The sequence below is a fragment of the Micromys minutus genome, assembly GCF_963924665.1.
Source record: "Micromys minutus genome assembly, chromosome: 15".
Taxonomy (NCBI): domain Eukaryota; kingdom Metazoa; phylum Chordata; class Mammalia; order Rodentia; family Muridae; genus Micromys; species Micromys minutus.
The window spans coordinates 55,052,041-55,080,026 of NC_137984.1; the positions used below are offsets into that span (position 1 = coordinate 55,052,041).

A 27,986-nucleotide genomic window follows, 5' to 3' on the forward strand; every position below is an offset into this window, starting at 1 on the left:
TTAATTTTAAAAACTCATTAAAATTAGCACCCTAAGAGGTATTAATTTCACCAAGAGGGTAAAAGACCTCTATAATGAAATCTTTAAAACACTAAAAAAAGACATTCTCTCTTCATAAACAACATAATTATATACTGTAAAAATAGCTATATTATTTCAAGTGATCTCTAAGAGTGAATGAACCCTTATCAAAATTTCAACTGAATTTATCACAGAAAAACAAAAATAATACAAAAGCCACATGGAAGCAGAAAGCACCCTGGGTAGCCAATGGGATCCAAGCAGAAATAGCAACACTGGGCTATAATTCGTGATCTCAAACCACACCATAGAACACAGGAACAAAAACTCAAGTACAAAACCAGGAATGGAGACCAATGGAATAGACGATCCAGAAATAACCCACCAGCTATAGGCACCTAATTTCTTTTATAAGTTGTTTTTTAAGTCACGAGTGTGAGGGTATGGTGTAGCTATGTGCCGATGAGGACGGTTGCTAAATGAGGCCAGACGCACTGGAGTCCTCCAGATCTGGAGTTAAGGACAGACAAGCACTTGCTGCTCTTGCAGAAGACTAGGGTTTGGTTTACTGCCTCAATCCAACTCTGTGGGTTCTGACAGTCTCTTCTGGTCTCCAAAGGTACCGAATATGCACACAATGTGCATACATAAGCAAACACATACCAAGTTTCTTATAAAAGGAACATATTACTAATTTGGCATTTCTTTATTATCCCAACACTTGCTTCTCACACACTTCATCGATTTGGAATTTGTAGGAAGTTTTGGGTCCCGACTAGCTGCAGGACAAGGGCAATCTTCCATTATTTGTTTTCTAGGTCAGCTGCCTGGGGAGACAATGCATGTGGGCCAGCTGTAGAGAGTGGGCACCGAGTTCCTGGGGACGCCAGTCCCTACAGCTTACTCCGTCCTGCTACGTTACCTTGATGTGTTCAAGTCAAGGAGCAGAAAATACTCCCAGTTCTAAAATCTGAAACAGTGTAGAGCAAACGGGAAGAAGCCACCTGCATACTATATAGTGAGTACCTGATACTAAAGCCAGACAGCCAAGGTTCAAACTCCGGCTCTGCTGTCTAACAAGCTGTGACTCAGAAAGTCTGTCTAGTGCAGATGGTACCAGAGCACGTACTACCACAGCACGGTGCGGAAAAGTATCCAAGCACCTTGTCTGCTGGCAGGCTCCCATGTGTACTCTTCAGGAACCAAATTACAGCAAGACACGTATGCTCTCCTTGCCTTGCGTAGTCTGGATGAAGACACTAGGCCAAGGCGTTTCAAAGCATTCAAGGAAATAAAGAGAATGTCTGAGGTGTTGAAGCCATTGTCACAAATTATGTGGCAAAAACATCAAGATGTAAATGAAAGAACCAAGCACTCCAGTACATTAAGAGATACAAGGCAAGCAGAGCTGTTTCTGAACCCCCAAGTCCACCGGGGAGCCTCTATCAGGTCCCAAAGAAACCTGGGACAAGTCTATCTCAGCACCTGTGGCTCCTCCCAGCACATCGAATCCCACCCCAAAAACCTTTCCAGCACAGGGCTGGGCTTTCTCTCTTCTCCCCCGGCTTCTCTTTCCTATATAACCTCAGCCATTTGGGCCATGTGCTCTCTTGGTTCCTCTCTTGACCTCTGAGTCCTAGGTTCATCTCCCCTCTCTCTCCTCTCATGGCCAGATTCAGTCTAGATGCTTCCAGATGCCTCTGGCTGACCCCTCCCCCCATATCTACAATTAAACCCTTCCCCTCAATCATAGCTGGGATCGGTCAAATCCTTAATCTCATTCCAGACTCCTTCAGCTAGGAGTCAGAGTTTGGGGCTTACCAAGATTCGGCTGGGACACTGCCAGAGACCTTTGTGGCACTGCAGTGGAAGTGATGGCGGGGTGGAGGCTCACATGATTCAGAGGCTGATTCATCACCTTCCTAGGGTCTTGCCATGTGGTGATTTTTTCTATGTGACTAAAGGAAGAAAAACAATCAGTTACTTGTTTAATCACCCGCATTTGACATTGACGTCGCCAGTAACAGTATCTCAGTAACACTGGATTGTCCCCTTGGGTCAGCTTACAGGTAGCTGATGTATTGCTTTTGGTTCTACCCAGGGGCTTCCCTAGTCCATTTGGCCCTGCATTCTGGCTGGGCCATGACAAGAACTCAGATGGCTTAACCCAACATACATCAGCACCTCAGCTTCTTCCTCATCCCTCCCAACTCCCCACCCACAGATACCACTGGAGAGCTGCGGTCCAAAAGCTGGTCCCAAACAGTTTTTAAACCAGACCTGCCCTGCCCCACTTTACCACCAATCAACCTTGGGTGGGTGGAGCTGAGTAAGTGGATGCATTTTAAACATGAGTAAATTTATACAGTGCCCCTACTTCAATTTACAAATGGTATCAGAAATCTTTCAATATCCATTAAAGACAGTAAACTATGATATTCAAAACTAAATCTCATGCCTTTGTTCCAGTCTTACAAGCAGTTTGCCTCTTCCGTTCAAGCCGGGCTTACACACTTCCTAAGACACAAAGAACCCTGGGTGCTCTTCCTGTTAACCACACCTGAGTTTTGAATTACAAAGGTATTCTTATCTCTAATGCCCGAAAATACTCTCAGGGTTTATGCTAAGTTTAGAAATTTCCTTTCGGTACAATTGCACTTAGTTTGGCTTTTCTCGATCTTCTTTCTTTCTTATTTTGTTTGTTTTTTTCTTTTCTCATAGTTAAATGCTTCTTCCAAGACTAGGATGTTACCATGGGGAACTATTCCATTGCCAAGAGTGAAGACATGATGAGTTTCATATTGAATATAAATTTTAAAAAATAAATAATAAACCAGGGACTGAGCCAAAGCATAGGTCTGTGCCAGACGTGGGGTCAGGATTAACTTTGATTACTGAATGTCAAATGCAGCAGTCAACTCTACAAAAAGAGTCATCAGTGATCTAGAATAATAATAATAAGTTATGTTGTAAAAGGCAAAAGACTAAAGAAATGAGAATCCGTGACCCTAATCATTGAAAGAGAGAGAGAGAGAGAGAGAGAGAGAGAGAGAGAGAGAGAGAGGGAGAGAGAGAGAGAGAATGTCCTTTGTTATATCTTCAGTATGACAGCCAAATTCTGTTTTAAGACTTGAATAAACCCTTTAGTCACCCTTTGGACAAGAGGAAACTCAAAGTCCCAGGTTCTTTGTCACAAGCCTTCAGAATAAGGAACTGACACAGACAATAAATAGTTGGCATCTTTGAACTAAATTTCAAAATAAAATAAATTCCCTTTACCATAATTAAAGCTAAGAAACTTATGATTGTCCATACAGGATGTCCTATCAAAAACTTGTTTCCAGGCTGATTGGTTAAAAATGCTTAGCACATATACAAGAGAACCTCAAATCTCTAGAGCCCATGCAAAGCTGGGCTTTGTGGTTTATTCTTCTAATTCATAGTGCTCCAGAGGCAAAATGTGAAGTAGGGAGAGGAGAATCCCTGGAACGTGGCTCAAAACACCTGCGGTGGTGGTCCTCTGACTAAGGCATGCTCTCATGCAACAAATGTACACACACACACTTCCAAGGTAGGCTTGTCCTAAATAACTATTTTCTGTTCTGGCACCATAAACCCTTCTCTGTAGTGCCAGCATCACACAGGGTTAAAGTTGAAGGATTATCATAGCAACTGAAGTGCTACATCCCCAAAGCTGAGCCCACACTGTCTTCACTTCTAAACAAGCAGGTGATGGCCTGTGAATTTGGTGAGACATCCTGTGCACAAAGCTAGCATATGAAGTGGTAGTTAATGATTTCTACCTTCCATTCCTTTGGAAAGATGTTTGAGCTTTTGATGTTGGACACTCCTGCCTCATCCTGATGGGTCTGACCCAAAGCTATAAGGACATCCCCTAAGGCTTGAGGTGCTGGGACTCGCACAATGTTTTGGTAAAGTCTGAAGTCAACCATTCCAAATCTACAACCAGCCAAAACCTTTTTGAAGAGCTTTGTTCCCAAGACTACTACCATTAGTGCCTTTCTCCATCTTCTCTAAGCCTCCAATAAAAGAGGAGCCTTACTTGGGTAAAGAGCTGGAAAGCTAAGCTGCTAGAGCGAGACTGCTATGCAAGGGTTAGGAATCTGAGCAGTCTTCTCAAATCCAAACACAGCAATGAAAACGACTCACAGCAATGCTTAAATTGCCTATGAAAAGAAACAATGCATTTGTAAACCATATCTTGTCAACACTCTCAAAAGTTTGGATACCTGTCTCTGGTCTATGTGATGTCTCTCAATCTAAATGCAAAAACTCAAAGAAGACCGTATTGGTCACAAGGCTAACTACACTGTTCAAGATTTGATTTGAAAACCAACTTCTCAGGCTGGAGAGATGCTCTTCCAGAGGTCTGGAGTTCAATTCCCAGTAACCACACGGTGGCTCACAACCATCTGTAATGAGATCTGATGCCCTCTTCTGGTGTGTCTGAAGACAGCTACAGTGTACTCATATATAATAAAGCTTTAAAAAAAAATAAAGAAAACTAACGTCTATTATTTAAGTGATTTAGAGTCTTCAGCATTGGCTCCCCTCACCAGTTCCCAACCCCGAAAGATGCCATTCCCTGTGTCATCCCGGCTCCTCTATTAATATGAGTCACTTCCCTTCTGTTTCTCAGTGCCGATGCTGTGTGCCAAGCCTAAGAGTTTGGATTAATCCCACTTCCTTTCTACTCCCACCTCCTTCCTGGCTTTATTCTCCTGCTGGGTCTACTTTAGGAAAAGGCCTTCTATTTTAAAAGCATCATCTCTTTTGGAAATTAACATCAACACATCTATATATTCTTATATCCTATGTTTTCATATATTCTATAAGTACATGCTATTTCCAAATGTAAAAAGGGAGAAACCAACCATGTATGACGACGTATGCAGATAACGAGATCACTAGTTTTGTTTTGTTGTGTTTTCCTATCTAAATGGTTGTGTGCTTTACAGGTTTTTAACTGTGACTATGAGGTGTTTATTTATAACAGGCAAAGGTTGAAATACTCATGAAGGTGTATGCACCTACACACACACACACACACACACACACACACACACAACATGAACAAAGGAAAATTAATGCACAAATATGGAGGTTACCTGATAGTTGCTACTGAAGATAAACTGCAAACTTAAAAGTCGGCTGTCTTCCCCTTTGATAAAGCTCCCTCTAACCTAACCTCCCTTCACTCCCTCTTAGTCTGGAGAATAGTCATATTTTCTTTCCCAAAGAATATAAGTTCTATTAAGCACATAAAGTCTATAAAGATGTAATAAATAGGAATGACTGCAGATACTTCATTTTGAAAGAATTTAGAAATCCTCACAGCATGGGCAAAGAATTTGATCTTCAAATATAAGCTTAGAGCTGGGTGTGATGGTACACCTTTAGTCCCAACACTCCAGGCAGAGTCAGACTGATCTCTCTAAATTCAAGGTCAGCCAAAGCTACACTGAGAAACCTTGTCTCAAACAAATAAGGCAATAACAAAATCAAAAATAAATAAATAAATATTTAAAAACAATTACCCCTCTCCCCCATATCTTCATGCAGCCTTAAATAAAATAAATCAAGTTTGTTGGCCCAGTGCAGTTTACAAAGAATAGCAGTTCTTAAGAGGAAGGAAAACTTTTCCATAGACTTAAAACAAAATCCCTACAAAGGTTTTCCATGAAGGGCCTCGAATAGCATGTGGTGGGTAAAACGCCCACAACAAATGTGAAGGACTGGCCGTTCTCCTCCCTTGGAGGACAGAACTGTACTGAGCTTCAAACTCCAGCAGGACTTTGCCCCAGAACTGGCCAGTCACCAATGAGCAGGGGCAGCTCCAGTGACCTGGGGCTGGCCAGCTGAAAGAGAAGGCCAGCATGCCTCTAGAAGGTTCTGGACTGGAAAAGATGGCTACTGGGAAACTGATGTATCAAATCCTCTTTCCCTGTGGATTAAGACAAAGCCATTTTAATTATGAGATAAGGTCTGTGGGGTAAAGATTAACTACAATAAAGACAGGAAGCACTCTTGCCCTCAGGTGACCCCTCACTTCCAAGCCTGGTCCTGCCCATGTGCCTGGGGGATTGTCTGGTCCTCTTCTCTCCTACTGCTTTGTCCTATGCAGTACTTCTCCTACAGATGGGGAAAGCCGTAGGTGCCCTCAGTCCTGCTGGCTTTCCTTCTCTTCCTCTCCCAAGTCCACGTAGAATCTACATCACCGCTGGGAATAGGTCTTCAAAGACACACACTTACACATACATTCTCATTCTCATTCTCATTCTCATTCTCTCTCTCTCTCTCTCTCTCTCTCTCTCTCTCTCTCTCTCTCTCTCACACACACACACACACACACACACACATATTCAGGTCTCTCTAGAGCTAATACTGCCACTATAACCTACTATAGATTCTTTACAAGCCTAAAAGATCATAGTCTTGAAATCACAATATACCCTGGAACCTGCATTTAATACTAATGCAGACCCTGTGTCACCTGACTGGATAACCCAAAACTTGGCATCCGTAGCCAACGAGACATAAAACACACAAGCAAAACCCCTACAGCAAATATGCTAAGCAAAAATACATTCACATAAAGCAGGTCTGGTTTAAGCATCCAGACTATCAAAGTCATAGGTTTCCTGATTTCATGACCAGGATTCCCAAGTTCACTTACTTAGTGTCAGACAATCCTGTTTCAAGGCTGACAAAATTGACTCAACAACCAAAGACTATTATACACCTTCTATTCATGATGCACAACGCTCTGGGCAAAAATAAAGACAGGAAGCATTTTATAAATATACAGCCTAGACTAATGGAACCATTAAAAGCCCAGATAAAACCCCATCTGTAAAAAATAGAATCTACCAGCTTCTCAGTGCCCAGCAAATAAAAGGTCTGGTGTTTTTGAAAGAATTTACTTGCCAGTCCCTGACCTAGTACACTTAACTTAGCTACACAACAGAGAATTTTTAATAAAGAGAAATAATGTATGATATATTTTATATTACTGGAAGAGCATAAAGATATAAAAGTAAAAATGATTACAAATGTTCTTATCTTTTTACTGCCCATCCCTTTGCACCTCCTACTTTAATACTAGAGTTTCACACTATAGTCAGAACCAGTCCAATCATCAGCAGAACTTAAAGGGTCTTCCCCCTGCCCCTTTACCCACCACAACCTAGCAAGGTACATAAAGAGAACTGTCCCAATGAGATGGAAACTAGGAGGCCAACTGAGGATCAAGTCCATAGTAATGTTATTTTGATGAAGTTTCTCTTTAACCTCTTCCTTCGCTCCCTCTTATTTGGGGAAGTAGAATTACTTCCTTCCAATGAAATGTAAACTTTTCTAATGACCATGGAACAAACTTTATGACATACAAAGGGCATTTTAAAATATCTTAAATCCCCATGATATTATAAGCCCAACTTAGATACAGATAAACTTGGTTTACTGGTTCAGTTTACCACTCTCTTAATACTCTATAATAACTGTATGTGTTAACAGCCTGGAGGTGTCATTTCAGCTCTTGAAGGTCAGCCTGGTCTTCCAGACCAACCAGGCCCAATCTCAAAACAAACAAACAAACAAACAAAAGCACTAACATTGAACAGTGCTAAATGAAGAACTTTTGCAACCTGTTCTTTGTGACCTGACAAAAACAGACTTGGTCCCAGGACACATTTAAGGGAAACTGAAACAGCTTTGAATGATGGTGATAAATTCTCAGATAGGGTTTCCCAAATAAACTTGACCCATTATAAGCAGACAACAGATTCTATGCCAATGTTTAATCCTATAGCAGATAGCAAGGATTGTTCCAGAATGAAAGTTTGAAGACCATTCCTAATTACAACACAAATCTGGAATATTTTCAGAGAAAAATATTACCCATATTCTAATGTAATCCAACACACTAAAGAAGCATTCTTACTACAGACTTACAACTTGGGAAATAGCATAGTACTCCCTGTCTTTTACTCTGTTCTGGCAACTCCTGGGCACTCCCTTTGGTTTTATTTTGTTTTCTGCCCTATGACAGTTACGTCTTCTAACCGATACCTAAGACTTTGTCATAAACCATAAGAAAAAGGTGGTGGCCATGATCTTTAATAATTCTCAGGGCACAGGGGGCATTAGAGAAATGGCTCAGTGGTTAAGAGCACTGAATGTTCTTCCAGAGGTCCTGAGTTCAATTCCCAGCAACCACATGGTGGCTCACAACCATCTGTAATGGGATCTGATGTCCTCTTCTGCTGTTTCTGAAGACAGCTACAGTGTACTCATAAATAAATCTTAATAATAATAACAACAACAATAATAATAATAATAATAAATAATAATAATAATAATAATAATAATAGTAATGACAGCAATTCTCCCTGGCCTGAGCACACACTTTTCCTTTGATATCACCTAAAACCAGAATGCCGTAGAAAGTGATAACAGTGGGAGCCCACAGCAGAAGCCAACACTACGTGGATGCTCAGCTCTACAGCTCATCAATCCTGGTTGTAATAGTAAGATCAGAAGCCTACCCTCTGCTTACTGCACGAGCTACTTCACTGACGGCGAGCTTGCTTTGGAGGTTGTTGCCACCCGAGATGAACAGGTGCACGGCTTACATTTTCCTATTACATCTAAGATGAGCCGTCTCCCCGCTAAGTTCATCCTTCTAGCTTTCACTCCAATCAATCCTGTCCAAGAACGCTTTCCCCAACTATAGCCTGTTTCACGTCTTCCAATCTTCCAAACCACCCATGATTCCACCCTCGCTAACCTGGATTACAAGGCACATGGAGACAAGAATCCAACCACAAATGTGCACAGCTGACAAATCTATTGTCAACATCTAAACCCCAACGCTACAAAAACTTATTTGTGCCATACAATGAAGATGACTGTTCACACAACAGAAAGCTGAGAGCGCTCAGCTTCTGAAACCCCAAGGAATTTGTGGTCCAAAGTTTCCAGGTCAATTCTCACGGCAGCAGTTGATCCAGGTGTCACTGCAGCATGTGTCACCAGAATGCCAGGTCATGTACAGATAGGGCATCTGTAAGGTGTTCTAGTAAAAGATGCTCTCGAGCCAGAAGCATTACTTCCACGCATGTTCCCAGTCTCAGAGTTTTCTGGAATTCTAAATGAATGAAATGGACTGTATTTTTAACAACCATGGCTTTAATCCTTGACTCCCATCCCAGCCTTGCCAAGAAGCCAAGAATCAGCATCGTTGTGAACAGCCCTTGCACTGGGGTCAGCTGTGGTGATCTGTCTACCTCAGAAGAAGGGCGTGAGGGTGGCCCTCAGCACAGGAAAACAGTTGAGAGTCAGCTTGGGACCATGACATCTTAATATCTGTGATTCCTTAAAGGGTTTAGTTACCAGGGTTTTGTGCTCAGGACAGGAAAGAAATAAACACTATAACTGTTCCATTTCTCAGACAAAACCAGAAATGGTTCATGGATCCAGCCCAGCAGTGTGACCCACAGACCAGTCTGCAGAGGGTAAGAGGTCCCGCCAGTGTAGAGACGGACCATCACCTGCTCTAGCCTACCAATATCATCCAGGGCAAGCAAATCTGACTTTGCCTCTGCAAGTAGAGCCAAATTCTTGCTTAACATCATTTTCCATAACCCACTAAGAGGACAAGAAGGAAAGGCCTGGTTGTTTTTGTCTGTTTGATTCAAGCCAAAAAGCCCATGGAAGAAGCTTGGCTACACAAACAATGTCATTGTATAAACAGCCAGCATTTTTGCTCTTTTCTCACGTTGAGATTTACAATGATATTAAGGATGTGCAAGGCCATGTTCAGCTCCACTATTAGGACTTAAGCAGAAAGTAAACGTTTGTCCCCCTCCCTTCATTCTCTTACTTCTAAACGACAGTTTCAAAATATATAGTTGGTGTTTGTATCCCATATTATCTCAATGACAGAAATGTGATGAAAAAGGTAAGTGTCGCAAAGACGAGGTCCATCATCCATAGGAGATGGACTGTTTTCATCCTCTTACTCATTTATCAAACATTTACAGTGGTGGTATTCCTGCAGGGATCCAACTGTAAAATCAGTTTGGGGGCTGGAGGTAAAACACATGAAACACTGACCTCTGTCCTGCCCCGTCCCACCCCCAAAATAAAGTTTTCCATATATAGTGCAAAATATAGTAGTGTAAATGTCCACTTAGTATAGTGAAAATTAGCACTAAAATTCTTTAAATGCACAGTCTAATAAGGCTCAGGACATACATACTATCAGTAAATGCAATGCATCCAGTTCTTTTCAGTGGTAGGGTATGTGCTGTCTCCGTGGCCCAGCCTCAGATGAAGCTATTCTGCACCCGCTGAATATCTCTGATGAGATTTGCTAGGTGTGGAATATTGAATTTGTGCCACTTAAATATAGATGCTCTAAGGGCCTTCGGTGTGTGGGCCTGCAAAAGATTGGTAAGCCAAGGGTGGGCAATGGGTAAAACTGAGTACCCATAGGTGGCTAAGAACTGTTGCTTTAATTATAAATGGTCCAGAGCCTGACATCCTGAATAGCTTCTTTATTTGATACACCAACCACACTGCCTACATCTGACATCTGGAAAGCAGCTCAGTGCATTTTAAAGTCACCAAACTATGATAAATGCTTAAATAACTTTGAAAATTGTTTTTCCAGGCTCTCTGTGTCTGACACATGTTTCTCCGTGCTGTTTTTCCAGTTGTTCTGAAGTGGGACATCCACTGACCCAATGCTTGGTTGCTCCCAAATCACTCCAAATATCAAATGTCTCCAAGCTGGGCCGCGTCTATCATCCCCTCTCATTGGGCCAAATCAAGTAAATGTCACTTGGCCAGAAAACGAGGACAAAGCCATTTCCTTCCAGGCAGGAGAACAGGAACTAATGGGGAATTAATTCCCTAGAGAGTAAGATAGGAAGGACAACAAATGAAAGACTGGTAGCCCTTACCCTACCTGAGGTTCATTCAACCATGGCGCATACTCAGAAAACGTACACCACACGAGTCAGGAGTGTGGTGCTCTACTAATGACCTTACAGAAGGTCTCTGTCCTTTCTCTCCCTGCCTGGCTTCCCGGAAGCAGGCCACAGCAGAGATACGCACCTCCGCTGTATCTCCCCCTAACAAACTACCTCCTTTCCTGTATAATCTGTACAATGAACAGTTCAGAGGCACAGGACCTGCCAGCATCCCCCTCTAGACTCACATCTGATCTGCACCAAAAATTATTTTTTTAAAACCCCCAATTTCTTTTGTTAGTAAGTTACTCGTCTCCTCATCTGGGGAGATCTGTTCCCTCTGTATTACCTTTGATTTCTTTTCTCCTTTAATTCTAGGAAGATGAGCCACAGGCTCGGTCTGTCCGACCCACTTTCTGTTCATGTTTTGAAGGCGTAAGACAACATGGATCAACAACAAGAAGGCTGGTGTGAACCCCAGAGGCTGAAGACAGACTCAAAGTGTTTTTCACAGCCACAACCCATTTTTGGAAGTAACCAGAAGGGTCAAAGCCAAATGCCAAGGTACTGAAATGGTGAGGCAGAGATCATGCCACCATGGATCTTGAAGTACATCTTGAGGTGCGCGGTGAGGTTTCCTGTCCTTCAGCAATGCCAGGGGAGAAACCCAGGGTTTTAGACACGCCGGGCAAACATGCTTTACAATTTCAACTCAGTCCACAGTGTTTTATAAAACATGCCCTGGCATCTTTGGTGGAAAACAGAAAAGTGAGACACTGAACTCCGCCTCTGTCACTGACTAATTAGGAGGCCACTGTCAATCCTTGGTTTCCTCCAACAGGGCATGAGAGCATCTATTATGGGGTGTAATACGCTATGCCAGGCACAAACTCCACTGTCTCCCTTACGAACATCTGCACTCCTGGCTACATAAATAGATCTAACTAATACAATGCAAAAAGAATAAGAAAAAGGAGGAAGAAAGGGGGGGGGGGGGCAAGAACGGGAATGGAAGAGGGGACAGGAGAGCAGGACACAAAAAGTAATCCTCAAATACCCTAGATTAACAAAGAACCCGAGAAGGGACAGAATAAAGGTTGTGGCTCATTTGTTTACTGCAAAATGTCTAGATTTCATATAGTCAGGGTGGCTAATAACTGACCTTGAGATAAAGATACTCTTTGACTTTAATGTTTAAGTTGGCATACTAGATGTTACATATCTTTATGGCATTTTCCCAACAATGTACATTTGCGGTATTCTCCGATCTCACTTCCCCAACCCCAGCTACTTGAGACCTGAAACACCTGCCCTATGTCTCCCACAGCAGTCTTTTCTCTTTTTTCCCAATACTTATGACATTTGCATACACACTAGCTAAGACCTGCATAAGAAAGAAGACATGGCTTCCCTCATTCTCAGTTTGAGTCGCATTACCTAATTTAATTATTTTCCAGATACATCCATTTCCCTGCCAATTTCAGGATCTTTTTTTCTTTATACATAAACACATGTTGATGGGCATCTGGATCGATTCCCCTGGAACTGGAGTTAATGATGGTTTCAGTTAACTACCTGGGTGCTGGGAACAGGGCGCGTGTCCTCATCTCTCTAGCCCCTGTCAGATTTTGAGTAGGATGATTTAATTTGCATTTCCCTGATGTAGCATATTCTTACATATTATCCATTTCTATTTCATCTTTGGAGAACTGTCTGTCCATTTCATTAGTCCATGCTGAGTGTAGTGATGAAAGTCTTTAATCCCAGCACTCGGGAAGAGAGGTAAAGTCATCGCTGTGCGTTTGGTGCTAGCCTGACCTTTGTAGTGAGTTCCAGAGCAGCTGGGGACTATACATAGAGAGACCCTGCCTCAAAAATCATCTATCACCGCATTTATGTGTTTATATTTTACAGTTCTTTGTAAATTCTGATTATCCCCATGAGCTCTTAGCTCTGATAACAGTTTCTCCTGCTAAAGAGAAACATTTTGCTCTCAGAGAGGTCCACCTCTTGATTCCTAGGGCTAAACCCTGGGCTGCTGGCCTGCTTAGCAAAGTTCTTGCCTACATATCCTGAAAAGCACCGCTTCTCTCGGTTATAGTACCTGGTGGTATGCTAGAGAGCCTGGCATGAGAAGTGTCATGCAGACAAAACTATGCAAATGTTTCTAAAAAGACAGACACTACCGTCTCCATCAAATGTTGATACCATGAGTGAATAAATTATGCGATAGTCCGGGCAGTGAGTACGTGAACAACTCTTATAGATGACAGGGATCTAGTTATCTTAATGGAAAGACGCCCATGATATATTGCTGAGAAAACGTAATCCCATTTTGGATAATAGAATACATATGAATGAGGCGGAAGAAGGATTTAGATTTTCTTGAATCTTCTTCATTAAAGCATTTCTTTTCTAATTTGGAAAAACTACGCTTCACTTCCTCCCCTCAACAGAATTCACTTTCTTCTTCCAAAAAGATGCTTTATCACAATCTCACAAAATTAATTTCACAGCAATAGAGCAAGAGAGATAGACTGGCAGTTTAAAGAACATGCTGTTACTGCAAACTGTTTGAGTCTGTTTCCCAACACCCACATGGGATGGCTTACAACTACCAGTAACTCCGGCCTTAGGAAAGCTGAACCTCGGCTCCTCTCACACCCATGTGAGCACCTGCACTCCTGCGGACATACACACACAACTGAAAATAAATCACACCGTGGGGCTGGAGAGATAGCCAGTAGTTAAGAGCATTGCCTGCTCTTGTATAGGACCCAGATTGGATTCCAAGAACCTCCGTGGTGGCCCACAACCACCTGTAATTCCAGTCCGAGGGTAGCAGGCACCCTCTTCTGACCTCTGGAAAGGCACACACATGGTGCTCAGATATACACAAATGCAACACACCCATACACATGAAATCTAAAATAATTAAAATGTATTTAAAAAATAATTCCACAGAGAATAGGGTTAGCCGTCCACCTGGTTCCTTAACTGCTAGTTGGAAATCCAACATAGATGACTCTTCCCTTAGTGCCCAGCCGAAGGTGCATGGAGCCAGGGAGTCATAGAAGGGAGAAGACTGGCACGGAGAGGGAATGAAGAACTGGGCAAATTCTATAAGCAGTAAGTATCTTGCAGCTGCTATGGCAACCGCTTGGATGAGAAGGGCAAGCTGAAGGAGGCATCAGCAGATACAAGAACAGCCCTCTCCTTGGGAACATCAGGCAGAGACTACCACTTTCTGCACTGTCTATCATCCTCGGGACAATCTGGCATCTTGTGTCCAGCTCCTGTCATTCTTAGGCCTGCCAGCTGTGGGACTGCTCTTACTGACACCTGTGGACCCAAGAAAAAGAGCACATATTTGATCTAGAAATATTAGGATTAAAAGTATCGTTCAACTTTAATATTTTTTTAGAGTACGTTCTATGTGTGTTTGTGTTTTGCTTGTGTGTATATGTGTGCACCATGGGTATGCCTGGTACCTACCAGAAGAGGTAATTGGATCCCGGGAATGGCCTTACAGACACTGTGAGCTCCCTAATGTGAGTGCTAAGAACCGAATCCAGGTGCCCTGAAAGACCAGCAAGCACTCTCACAAACAACCATCACCCCAAGCCCTCCTCCCTGAAAGAACAGCAAGCACTCTCAAAAAGAACCATCACCCCAAGCCCTCCTCCAACTGCCCTTATGAAAGAGAATGCGTGCAGCCTATTTAGCTGTGTTTTCCTCTTTTCCTTTTCTTTTTTGTTTTATTAAAGGAAGAAGCCAACTCTGGTTGCTTACTTCTGACCATTAATTCCGTGTTAATTATATACTCACTACAAATAACAGTTTAAATTTAGTCTCATGACTAGCCACCAGGTCCTTCTCATCCTACCAAGAGGCATGTCCGGCCTTCACATTCCTTGCACAATTCCCACTGACTTGAGAGGAGCTCTAAGCAAGGATACAGATCACAGGGTCTGGGGAAGGAAGTGGTATTTTCTATACAGGATACATTCAGGCTTTTCCTTTCCCCCTTTGGTTTTATGAGACAGGATGTTACTGTCGTTGAGACTGGCTTTAAACACTTGAGCCTCTTCCTTTGACTCCCAAAGGCTGGCCAACCACCACCAGGCTTGAAACTAAAGGAGATTTCTGTAAAAGGTCTTAACCTCTGAGCAGTTCCAGCCAGGACTGAGAGTTCAGAAGAAGGCCTAACATACAGTGGGTATTAAAACTACTAATAGAATAAATGAATAAAGCACTGAATGTGGAATAGTCAATGAATGAACAAGGTGAATGAGTCTAACAAACCATTTCCTCTCAGCATCAGCTGTATCACCAGATCCGGTGGCACATGCCTGTGATCTCAGCAACTGAGAAGCAGAGACAGGAAGATAAGGAAGGAGTTCGAGGCTTTCTACATGAGACCCTATCTTTAAAAAAAAAAAAATTCAAATATATCAAAGAAATATTATTCATACCTAAAACATGTTTTTCAACAAATATTCATAAAACTCCCTCAGGAAGATCATTTATTTCTACCAAGGACATAAAAACTAGAGAGTAAACAAAGGACACTGCAATCCCTGCCTTACCCCTCAATTCGTGAGCAGGTTAACTGAGCCAGTAACTGCACCACACAACAGGGTCCTTGAAAATGCACTGTCTTATGTATGCCGGCCTTATACACATGTGCAGAGCGAATGAACAAATCAGTACTGACGCGAACAATGACAGTCACGGCAGTGCTGACTCATGTTTCAGTCATAATCACAATCGTCGTGGTAATGATGTCTGATGGTCGGAGTACTTAGATTCCCACATCAGGCTTATTAAGATCCATTTTTAAGATCTAGAAACTAGCGTGGGAGAAGTTCCATTGCAACCCTTAAAGTCTCTACGCTACAGATCAGACAGTCAAACTACTCTCCTAAGCAGACTTCGGCATGCAAACCCCTGGCCTCATGAACCCAGGGAGAAAAGAGGGTCTGAGCAGCCAGTGCTGCGCCAACCTGACCCTGCACTGAACACCTCCTGCAGCTCAGTCTCTGTTCCCACAACACACCAGCATCATTTGTGCTTCTCTCAACGCTCCCAGTCACTCAGTGTAAGTGTTCAAGTGTAAAAGTTAAAAAACACAAAAGGCAAAAACTGTTCAAATATAGTTCCTGTGTTATTTCAAACTAAGCCTTTGTAACTAACCATAATTACAATTACTTAACTAAAACCTAACTCTTTTCCCCGCCTGAGATAGGGATTTCTTTGTGAAGACTTGGTTGTCCTGGAACTAACTCTGTAGACCAAGCTATCCTCAAATCCACCTGTCTCTGCCTCCTCCTGAGAGCTGGGATTAAAGGTGTGTTCAACCACTGCCCACATCAATATTTTCATTAAAAAATATTTTCTACATAATGTTTAAAAAATGCTGTAAAGTCCCCATTTTTCTGAACTTTTACATTTTATAACATTTATAAAGTATGTTTCGTGGTTAATGCTAAAATGAAAAACAGACTCACACCTTTAATCCTAGCCCTCAGGAGCCAGAAGCAGGTGGATCTCTCTGAGTTTGAGGCCAGTTGGTCTACGGAGTGATTTCTAGGACAGCCAAGGGCAACCTTGTCTTAGGGGAAAAGAAAATGAAGAAAAAGTGGGGGGTTGGTCAGTAAGAACACTTGCTATGAATGCAGAAAGACCTGAGTTTGAATCCCCGGCACCAATGCAAAAAGTCAGAAAGAGCTACCTACACCAGTAACACCACCATGGGACACTGGGAAGAAAGACAGTCAGACCTTTTAAATAGCCTGCCAGGCCAAAGGGCTAGGTTCTTGTTCAGTAAGTAGCCCTGCCTTAAAGCAATAAGAACAAGAGGAAGACACCCAACATTTTCTTCTGGCATCCTTAGGAACACCCACTACTGCATACACCCACACAGTCACAGGATATATCACACACAAAAAGGAACGAAGAAAGGAAAGATGGATGAGAGAGAAAAACGCTGATTTTATTTTGGGTAAGGATTCCAAGTCATTCCAAATGACTCTTTTTTTGTAAAAGGTTCATGATTGCTGCTCATACATATACTAAATATTAATGCAAACATGTGGAGATATGTATAGCATTCATTGTAATGCAAAATGCCTAATGAACAGTAGAAGTCTATCAGTACCCTGACAGGAAATGAAGAAAATAATAAAACCCTGAATTTACATGACTTCTACATAAACAACGTGTATCTTGTCTGTTCCAAAATATCCCTGAAACAATATATTCTGCTAAACCAAGAAATTTAGATTTAGCTTGGAGATTTTCCATTAAAAGTATAAAAGACAATGAGAGACTATTTAAGAAGAGAGACAAGGAGGGAGGGGAGGTCGGTAGGCAATAAAAATGGAGAATAGTCAATACTTCTCTGTGCGGCCATAGAAACTACCTGATTCAAGCACAGCGGTGAACTATGGGCTCTCAGGGATCAAAAGCAGGGTTAGGCTGTCTCTGCCTCTTGGAACAGACACACTTCACGTATGGTTTTCTATGAGACTGTAAAAAGTAATTCGGAACCTCTAAAGGTTCTCTTCAAATAGTTTAGAAATCACTGAAAGATAGTTACCCCTAAAATACAGAAAGACTTTGCGCCTTAAAAGGCTTTCATCTAGAACTGGCTTAGTCCCAATATCTCTTAATTTATTCTAGTGTGATTTTCTTTATGTTTACTAATGTCCTGCTAAAATACATTTTTAGGTCCTGTTAACCTCAGTGCTCAAGAACCTGGGTACGATGGGAATGAGGCTGGGCTCAACTACGTAGTAAGCCTCTGTCTTAATTCCAATGTTTAGGAACTAAATTCCAAAACACAGCTTATGCCACTTATCCCAAGCTAGGGTCTACTGAGTATCATTATCTAAGCACTCACGATGTTTCAGAGATGATATGGTTACTTCTCAGCTAACCAGAATTTAAAAACCACAGGCTGTTCCTTTCAAGAGTCCCTAGGCATGCTGGGCAGAATGGTTCACACAAAGCCCTTGGGAAGAGAGACAGGCAGAGCACTGTAAGTCTGAGGTCAATTTGGTATACATACTGACACCCTGAGTTCTATAGGCCAGTGAAGTCCACATAGTGAGACCATATCTCAAAAGCATGATGATGCTGTGCTCAGTTCCAAAGCTCTCCCAATACCAGCTCCCCCAAAGCAGAGCCAGCACAGATTAGACAGGGGAACAGCCATGAGAGAGAGAGTCTGCATGCATCTATGTGTGTGTATCCACCCACAGATACAGAAATACGAATATGCAAATATCCTTATAGCTTAAAACCAAGCCTGTGTTTGAAAAAGTGGTGAGCTATTTGTATCCAGAAAACTTTTAATCTTCCTCTTTACTTTAAAACCAAGAGCCTACATCTATTCTTAGGGTGCTTTCAAAACAAAACTTTGCTTAGGTTTGAAGTCACAGCTGCTAGAAACCACTCTCGGTGGCTCCTCCTCCGTTCTACTGAGACAACTGGTGGGAAGCCGGCAGCAAGCTGTCAACCCAGCTGTTCAATCTCCTTTCTATTTTAACAAGTCACTTTCCACCAGTGTCACTAGGACATTCCACACTGAGAACCCACACCTCTGATTCCCATACTCTCCCCAGAAAACTCCAGACACAGCACAATTACAATTGCTAATCACAATCGGTCAGATGCCATTCACAGAATATACTCAACCTAATATGTGTAGAACATAGCAGTGATCAATGACTTCACCAGACATCACAAACCACCATGCATGATCCCTGCAGTTCAGCCTACTGGAAAGCCAAAGATCTCCCCACCCCCCACTGCGCAGTCTAGAGAATTAGAAGACGATCTTCCAATTTCCATGTGCTGCTAGATGCTGGCTTTCTGTAGGCTACAGGCTTTTCCACAGTAAATGTACTGCACACAAAGCCCTCAAGATTCAGTGACCAGCACATGACAGTACACTAGGGTAAGTGTACACTGCTATCTAACTGCACTTTCACTGTTACTATCCCAAACCAGAAAACTTCCGAATTATTTTCTGATTATTTTTTGAGGCTTTCTAGTTAAAACAATTTCATTCTTCCCACCTACTCTTGGGTGTGCTTGCTTCCTTGCTTTTTTTGACAGTATCTCAATATTTTGTACAGACTGACTCTAACTAACAACAATTGTCCTGCCTCAGCTTTCCAAGTGCCAAGATGTTAGGCATGAGTCACCTACTCCACCTTTAAAGTAAATCTCTTCTGGAAATTTATTATTTTTATTCTATGTGTATGTGTATAAATTGAGGTCTTTGTGTTTCTCCTACAACTCTGCCATGGGTCACTGAAACCATGGATGGATGGATGGATGGATGGATGGATGGATGGATGGATGGATGGATGGATGATAGGTTTGTTCTGTAATATATAATGTGTGATCAGAGAGTTAATATTACATATCACCAAGATGGGATCCTCCTGCTTTGGCCTCTACAATAGTTGGGATTACAGTGTACCATGATACCTGAGTAGATGTGATGTTGAATGAAAATGGCCCCCATAGGCTCAGAGAGTATAACATTATTAGAAGGTATGGCTTTGTTGGAGTACCTGTGGCCTCGGTTTGACAAGTATACCATTCAGGATGGGCTTTGGGGTTTCAAATGCTCAAACCAGACCAGGGTCTATCTGTGTCTGTCTCCGTCTCCCGCCCCCTCTCTCTTTTTCTTCCTGCTGCATGCTGATATGGATGTAGACTTTTCAGCTCTTTATCCTGTCTGCCTGTGTAGTACCTCCATGCTTCCCACCATGATAATAATAGAATAAACTTCTAAACCTAAAAGCCATCCCCAATTATATATTTTCTTTTATAAGAATTGCTGTGGTCCTGGTGTCTCTTCACAGCAATAGAAACTTTAACTAAGACAACCAGGAAATTTTCATCATGGTTTATTTTTCATTCTATTGTACTTTTTTATGTATGTGTATTTTGCATGCGTGTATGATATGCACCATGTGCGTGACTGCTGCCCATAGAGGTCAGAGGTCAGAGGAAGACACTGGACCTCCTAAAGCTAGAATTAGAGGGTTGTAAGCCACATATGAGGTGACCTAAAAGACATCCCAAAGTCTACTCTTCAGTCTGAAAGCTATTAGGACCTGCCAGTAAAAACAAAGGACAGCTTCAGGAATTCATTTTTTGTTCTGGGTCATTCTCTAAGTCTCTGCTGCCATATTAGGGCGCTGGTTAACTTTTCAACAGAGCCAGCTCACTGTAACTGTTACCAAAAGGAAGAAAGAAACAATCTATTTGGGGATGGGGGACATGGAATTGAGTATAGGGATTTGTGCACATAAGGAAACAAAGACTTTAATAAGGTTCCAGCTCAAACAGATACCCTTATGGGCATCTGCTCCTAGTACATGACGACAAATGGCAAAAAGGCTTCTAAACATCTAATGTTACAGTCATGGACTTTGATTCTACACTGCATGGCAGGTAACGATGAGGACAGACAGACAGTTCGGCCATCTGCACAGCCTTGTGGTTGGTAGCTCTGCCAGTGCCTCGGCCTCTCAGGACGTCTCAGACTCTTCACCTATAAAATGGACTAGTGAACAGTGGTTCAAAATCTGTAGCTAGTTTGTGCTCTGACTCTACCTCCCACATTTACATAGCGTAGTCTTTCCTGGTCCTTGTACCTATGATATACAGACAACTTGAAGCAAAGCTTGTACACTAGAAAACTATCAATAAACATCAGCTAACAATATTAGCAGGACAAAAGAATATACACCAAAAAGTTACCAGGAAATTAAATTAAGAAGGTGTGCCAAGCTTTTAATCCCATGCCTAATACACATACAGCTGTCAAATGAACAGGAAATGTCTTATTAGGGTTCATTAATGAACAGGAAATGTCTTATTAGGGTTCATTAATACCTACTGGTAAATAATGCCAGTGAGTCTTTACAAATGGAAATGGAATATCAAAGATATCCCTTCTCCCCAAACTAGTAACTACTGTAAATTGTAAATTCTACTATTGTAAATTGTCCTAGTTTCATCTGTTCCTGTGATAAAAGCGGCTTGGGGGATGTAGCAGCTTTAATAAGACTCATCCATAAGTCTCAATGTTCAGGCTCCAGTTGCTGACTGTTTGGGAAGAATTGGGGGTATAACCTTGTTAGTCAAGATGTCAGTTGGTGCAGCTTAAGTTACAAAAGCATCCCACTATCCCAGAGATGCTTCCTACTTGTAGACTGGCATGTGAGCACCCAGCTTGCCTACTTAACATGCTCCTGCCACATTGGTAATGAACTCCTGTCACTCTGGACTTATAAGGCCCAAACAAACCATTCCTTCTGTAAGTTGCCTTGGTCATGGTGTTTAGTAACAGCAATAGAAAACGTAACTATTATTAAAATAAATAAATATTAAATTGCCACGAGGAAGTGGGTTTATTACGTGACAGACCTGGCCATGTGGGGGCCAGTGGGTAGAACGTGGTGGTTTATCCCCACGTACGTGGACCAGCGTATATTCTCTGCGTCCTGACTGGATGGAGGTGAGTTCTCAGCTACTGCTCCAGCATCATGACTCCAAGCCTGCTGGCAAGTCTCTACCATGGTGGAAACAGACTCTTTTCTCAATGAATAATCAAGACAGTCCCCCACAGATGTACCCACAGGCCAATCTAATCTAAGCAATTGCTCAATTGTGGCCTCCCTCTTAGATGACTCTAGGCTAGGTTAAGTAGAAATTAAAGTTAACTAGGACAATGCTACACCCCAAAATGTTCCATCCCCTAAAATCCTCCTGCAAAGGACAGGAAAAAAAGCTTAGCTCACTACCGTTACATAAGCAAGCTGACACCAAGCCTAGCAAGCAGTAAGAGCAACTACTTTCCTTATTATCTGTCTTAGGGTCACTATGGCTGCTATAAAACACCATTACCAAAAGCAAGTTGGGGAAGAAAGGGCTTGGCTTACAATTCCACATCACAGTTCATCAAAGGAAGTCAGGACAGGAACTCAAGCAGGACAGGAACCTGAAGGCAGGAGCTGATCCAGAGGCCATGGCGGGGTGCTGCTTACTGGCTTGAGCCTCATGGCTTGCTCAGCCTGCCTTTTTTATAGAGCCCAGGGATGGCACACACACACACAAAGGGTTAGTCCCTACCCCATCAATCACAAATTAAGAAATTAATTTAACTAATTAAAAAACTAAGGTCTTACAGGCCTGCCTACAGTCAAATCTAATGGAGGCATTTTTTTTTTAATTAAGGTTCTTTCCTCCCAGATTACTTTAGTTTGTGTCAAATTGAAATAAAACTATCCAACACAATATTGTAACAAAATTCCTGTGCTGTTTAAAATGCCTAAGTATCACAACTTACTTATGAAGCCCCTTACAACTGGTTATTTATAAACTTCTTACTCTTACTGCTTGGGCTAGTGCCCCAGGATCAGTACTGTTAGGTGAAAGGGCACCGTTATTTTATCTGCCCCTAATTACTCTTGTCTTCATACTGAGAACTCAACCCAGGATCTGGCATGTGATAAGCTAGTATTCCAACACACAGTCACTAGTCCTATATTTGCTAACTTTTATAGGATGAAAAATTGTAGCCATATTACAAATGGCTCATCACAAATACAGATTTTGGAAAGCATTCATTCAGAAGAGAAACTAAACAGTATTTGCAATATACAACTGTTTGTCACTGGCCAACCTATCTTTAACCTCATTTCACTGTGACAGTTTGAATAAGAATGACCAGCACAGGCTCACATACTGCTCTATGCCCACAAGTGTTCCGTGCCCCTGCCATAATGACAGTAAACTAACCCACACCCTAGAACTTTAAGCAATCCCAATTAAATGTCTTCTTTTATAAGAACACTTTATAAGAGATGTTCCTTTCACAGCAGAAGAACTAAGACACCAACTGAAGACGAAACCCTGCCATGCTTAAAGTACGTCAGTGTAAGGATTTCACCAAGGGAGCGACCAAGATCTTCAAGACCCCACAGAAGCACTGTTTACAAATCAACACCGTCTGTACAGTGTTTGTCTTAGTGTACAATGTCATACAACGTTTTTGTTAAGGCTTTGCCCCATCATCCCTCTCCCACTTGTACGTTTTAACCCCCAATAGTCCTCTGTCCTTTTTTTTTTTTTTTTTTTTTTTTTTTTTTTTTTTTGCCAAATCCCTTCCTCAAAACCCTTTTTCCATTCTTGTTTCAGGCTGTCTGCTCACACTCCTGCCCACCCATATACAAACAGAAACATCAAGAGCTAAAATCCTTCTCTGAGAGAGAATTCTGAGTCTGGGCGATGAGCTTCCAGGCTCATTTTATTCTCTTGCTATTGTGAAAAGAAGAGCAACGGACATGCAAGAGCATGTATCTCTGAGGTAGCAGAGTTCTTTGGGTCCATGCCCAGGATGTGGATAGCTCAGTCATACAGGGCGTCTATTTATAAGTTCTTCAGAAACCACTACACTGCCTCCCATACGGGCTGTGCCTGTTACACTCCCACAAGTGTGAATAAGGCTCCTCGTCCCTCTGCCTTGCCAGCATTTGTTCTCTTTCTCTTTTTGTATGTTTGCCACTCTGACTAGGTAAGATGGAACCACAAAGAAATTTAAATCGCATTTCTCTCATGGATAATAAAGTCGAACAGTGTTTAGTATTAGTCAGGCCATTTTGTTGACTGGTAGTTTGGAATCTGTGGTATACTTTGAATTTTTCTTTTTTATTTTTTTTAAGAATCTATTTTATTTAATGTATGAGTACACTGTAGCTGTCCTCAGACACACCAGAAGAGGGCATCAGATCTCATTACAGATGGTTGTGAGCCACCATGTGGTTGCTGAGATTTGAACTCGGGACCTCTGGAAGACTTCTTAACCACTGAGCCATCTCTCCAGCCAGAATTTCTCCTTATGTTCTGCATATTAACATCTGAAGCCTGGAGAATAGCTGGTATCTCACTCCCCTGACTGTGACTCTACTGGGGGGCGGGGGGAATGGAACCTTTATGAGATGCAGCCTTGCGGAACAGCTACATCACCGGAGGTGAATTTTCAGGCCTCATCACAGTTCCTGCCCATTATCTCTGCTTCCTGTATACAAGTAAAATGTCCTCAGTCAGCTCCCTGCTCCGTCCAGCCACCTTCTAGCACACCTTCCCTAACACAGCCTCCCCGTTCCAGAAACATAAACCAAACAGCCAGTCTTAGTGGTTAGTGGACACACCTTTAATGCCAGTGCCGGGGAGGAGGAAGCAGAAGGCACAGGCCGCCCAGGTCTACACAGTGAGACTGTCTAAAAAAAAAAAAAAAAAAAAAAAAAAACCAACAAAACACAAACCTTTTTACTCTGTAAGTTGCTTTGGGTCATGATATTTTATTACAGCAACAGAAAAGTGATTAATGCATCTACCTTTGCTGTGCAGCACTTGAACTCTATGGAATCCGATACATCAATTCTTGGGGCCACTTCCCATGCCTTCAAAGGTCTCGCCTAGACCTACAACTTGGAGTTGTCTCTCCATTTTTCCTTCCGAAGCTTTAGTGTTTAAGGTTTTAGATTGCGGTCTTTGTTCCTTTTGAAGCTAATCTGTTCAGGGTAACAAATGAAGATCAAGCTTCACTTCTGCAGGCAGAGGTCTAGTCTCCCCAAAGCCATCTACTGGAAAGGCTGTCCTTTCTCCTCAAGTCTGCTTCTGAAGCCTCTGACAAATATTAGGAGCTACTGCTCTGTGGGGTTGTTTTATCTAGGTCCTCTAATTTATTCCATTGGTTTACATGTCTGTTTTTAGACCAGTATCACACTGTCTTTATCAATAAGACTGCGGTATAATTTAAGGTCAAATATTTTCCATACCTCCAATGACCACCACTTCCGTTTAAATAGCTTTGGCTATCTGTGCTTTTCAGTTTCATATTAATTTTAGGGTTGTTGTTTTTGTTGCTGTTGTTGTGGGTTTTTTTTTTTTTTTTTTTTTTTTTAATTCTATGAAGACTGTCAACTAGACTCTGGATGCAAACTGCACTGACTCTGTAGATTACTTTTGGTAGAAGAGCCATTCTCAACATTAATTCTGGCACTCCAGGAGCCTGGAAGCTTTTCCATTATCTAGTGTCTTCAATGTCCTTCCTTAGTGTGTTCACGTTTCTCTGATTACCCACACTTTTGTTTTAAGCTTTTTTCCCTTATTCTCTCTTAGCAAATTCACTGTTGACATAAAGAGGCTGGGTTTGTTTGTTTGGCTGGCTGGTTAGTTAGATGGTTGGTTGGTTGGTTGGTTGGTTGGCTGGCTGGCTGGCTGGATGGCTGGTTGGTTGGTTGGTTGGTTGGCTGGTTGGTTGGCTGGTTGACTGGTTGGTTGGTTGGCTGGCTGGTTGGTTGGCTGGTTGACTGGTTGGTTGGTTGGCTGGCTGGTTGGTGGGTTTTTGTTTTTAGTGTATGAATGGCACTCACCTGTATGCATTTGTATGTTGTCATGCATGCCTGGCACCCACACAGACATCAGAACCCCTGAACTGGAGTTACAGAAGATTGCTAGCTACTATATCCCCCAGCACATTTCACTCTTGCCCTTAGCAAATCAGGGACCAAACTTTCCCCAGAGGGGGAGGGGTTCAGGCTCTGAAGAGATAGAATGTCAGCCCTTGGTGTGCTGGCAGAATGCTGCACTGGATTCCACAGCATAGTTTCAGAGATACACATAGCTCACCCCCCAGCTGGTGAGAAAGAGGCAGCCATTTTCTCTCCATGATAGTCTCGGGCCCGAGTTCCCTGACTTACACATACCCTTGAGCTTTTCCAGCTCCAGTTGACTCCGCAATACCTCTATTTCTGTTATTTCAAGTGCTATGAGAAGTTCAGAAGCACATAGGTAGCTCTGACTAGTGGGGAGGTGAAGTGGCACCAGCAGCTACTGCAGCAGTGTGTGCCTGGGTCCATCCATCAGTGGGAGTTCTCCAGCACGTACGGAAACGGGTAAGGACAGCTCGGTGCAATAACCCGAGAATCCTGCTCTATCTACCCACTCCTCGGGTGCAGCTTCTAATCTGCAGTCTTACCCAGATCTCCGCAGAGTTGCTGACTTAGATATTGGAAGAAAGGTATTTTATTTTTGGTTTGGTTTGTCTTTTTAAGAGTGTCTTGCCATATCGCCCGGTCTAACCCTGAAATCATTATGTAACCCGGGGCGACCTGAAACTCAGAACAATTTTCCTGCCTCAGCTTCCTAAAAAAAATCATGCATGGGTCTGTACCACCATCCCTAGCAGAAGTAACGTCTGACTAAGCCAAGTTCACAGGCTAAAGATGGTAGTGTAACTAATTAACAACAGATGGTTCTTGCTGCTTTGCTGTCTCAAAAGGGTTCGCTTATTGGTTCCCATGGCAGAAAACACAGAGCAAATAATCCTGTATATCGGTGAAGTTCAAGAAGCCAGGCAGTATTGGTTAGGGGCTCAGTGCCCAGGAAACTCTGCCACCAGACAGACGCTGTCTGCAAATGGCTGGGAAGTACAGTCTGGTGCCATCGAAAGAGATGAAAAGCAGGATTTGGTTTAAGTACTTGCCCAGGGAAAACCTTACCAAAATAAAGAAAGAGCCACCGGCTGCCAACTGAACTCAGTTGAAAAGAAAAGAGTCTGCCCATCATAGCCAATCCTCAAACTATTTAAACAGTGCTGGGTGGAAATGAGACGTAAAATTCTGCCAACACCGTCAGTGTGCTGACTTCCTGAACAAAAATACTCAACACTATCATTAAAGCGTAAAACATACCAAGGGATGCTTCAGTTTGTTTAAAAACATCAACATTTCCATCCAGCATTGTGACATTAAAAGGCAACAAAATCTGTACTACCTGGTAATAAAACTGGCAAGGAATGAAACAGTAGCATCTTCAAACATTAATATTGCTCCCAAAAATCAATAGCAATAACTAAGATTTCACACCTACCATAGTCTCCTAGGAAAATATAACCAAAAATTGGGTGCTGTAAGCAAAGCAATTACTTAGAACGTGTAAGCAAGCCCTTCATTAGCTAAGCCAACAGAACCAGAGAGAAAACAAGGAGCCTCCCAACCTAGTACTAAAACAAGTATGCCTTCTGGACCTTTCTCAGCCAGCCAAAACTGGATTCCAGGCCCCTTGTATTTGACATGTAACTCACTCGAATGAGGACAGGAAAATGGACACAGGCCTGGTACTTCCCTCACTTCCTGGTTGAAATAAGACCAGATTTCCCAAGACAGGTGCCACTAGGGTTACTCATCTAGTAACAATGAAGTCTCAATAAAATATTGCTGCAAGTCAAGAAACTGCCTATTTAAAATCTACACTGTAGGAATGTACAATCGAAGGACATCAGGATACACACAGGAATACAGTCATGAGTTTGTGCTATTCATGTGTCTGGGTAACATCTGCAAGATACAGACTACAAAAGTGGTTTCCAGAAGAAGAAGAAAAACATTTTTAAAAACCATTTTAAAATGTTTAAAGCCATTTTGAATAACTGGGCACTTTCCAATTGTCTACAAGAGCTGTAGCCTGCCTAGGTAATTGTAGCATTTACAATGCATTTTCTTTCTTTCTTTCTTCCTTACTTCCTTCCTTCCTTTCCTTCTTTCTTTCTTTATTTTAAAGGCAGTCTTAGGTAAGCCAGGCTGGCCTGGAATTCACCTTAAGTTCTGCTCACCTCCAGCCTCAAGGGTTACAGATTACAGAAGTACACTTCCAACCCCAAATATAGCTTCTATTTTCTATCTCTAGGAATGCTTACCCTTGAAACCCAGCTACCATGCCATAACGGAGCTCAAGCAATCCAGAAAGAGGCCCAGAGAAGAAAGCAATAAACACAGTTGACAGCCATGTTGTATAGAGATGGTGCAGCCACTCCAAAGATACTGTGGGGCAACACAACACAGGGTAAATCCATACAAATTCAAGACTGTACAA

At 42.3% G+C, this 27,986-nt stretch overlaps 1 protein-coding gene across 2 annotated transcripts in view; it reads right to left on the reverse strand.

Annotated features, from left to right (window-relative positions):
- WWTR1 (WW domain containing transcription regulator 1) overlaps window positions 1–27,986 on the reverse strand; it is a gene marked incomplete at its 5' end in the record, with an annotated part of 111,302 nt that overhangs the window by 42,539 nt on the left and 40,777 nt on the right. For both annotated transcript variants that reach the window (XM_080929251.1, XM_080929250.1), the window contains one exon: window positions 1,843–1,979. In XM_080929251.1, coding sequence (XP_080785377.1) covers window positions 1,843–1,979 — 137 coding nt within the window. The remainder of the gene's footprint in view (window positions 1–1,842; window positions 1,980–27,986) is intronic.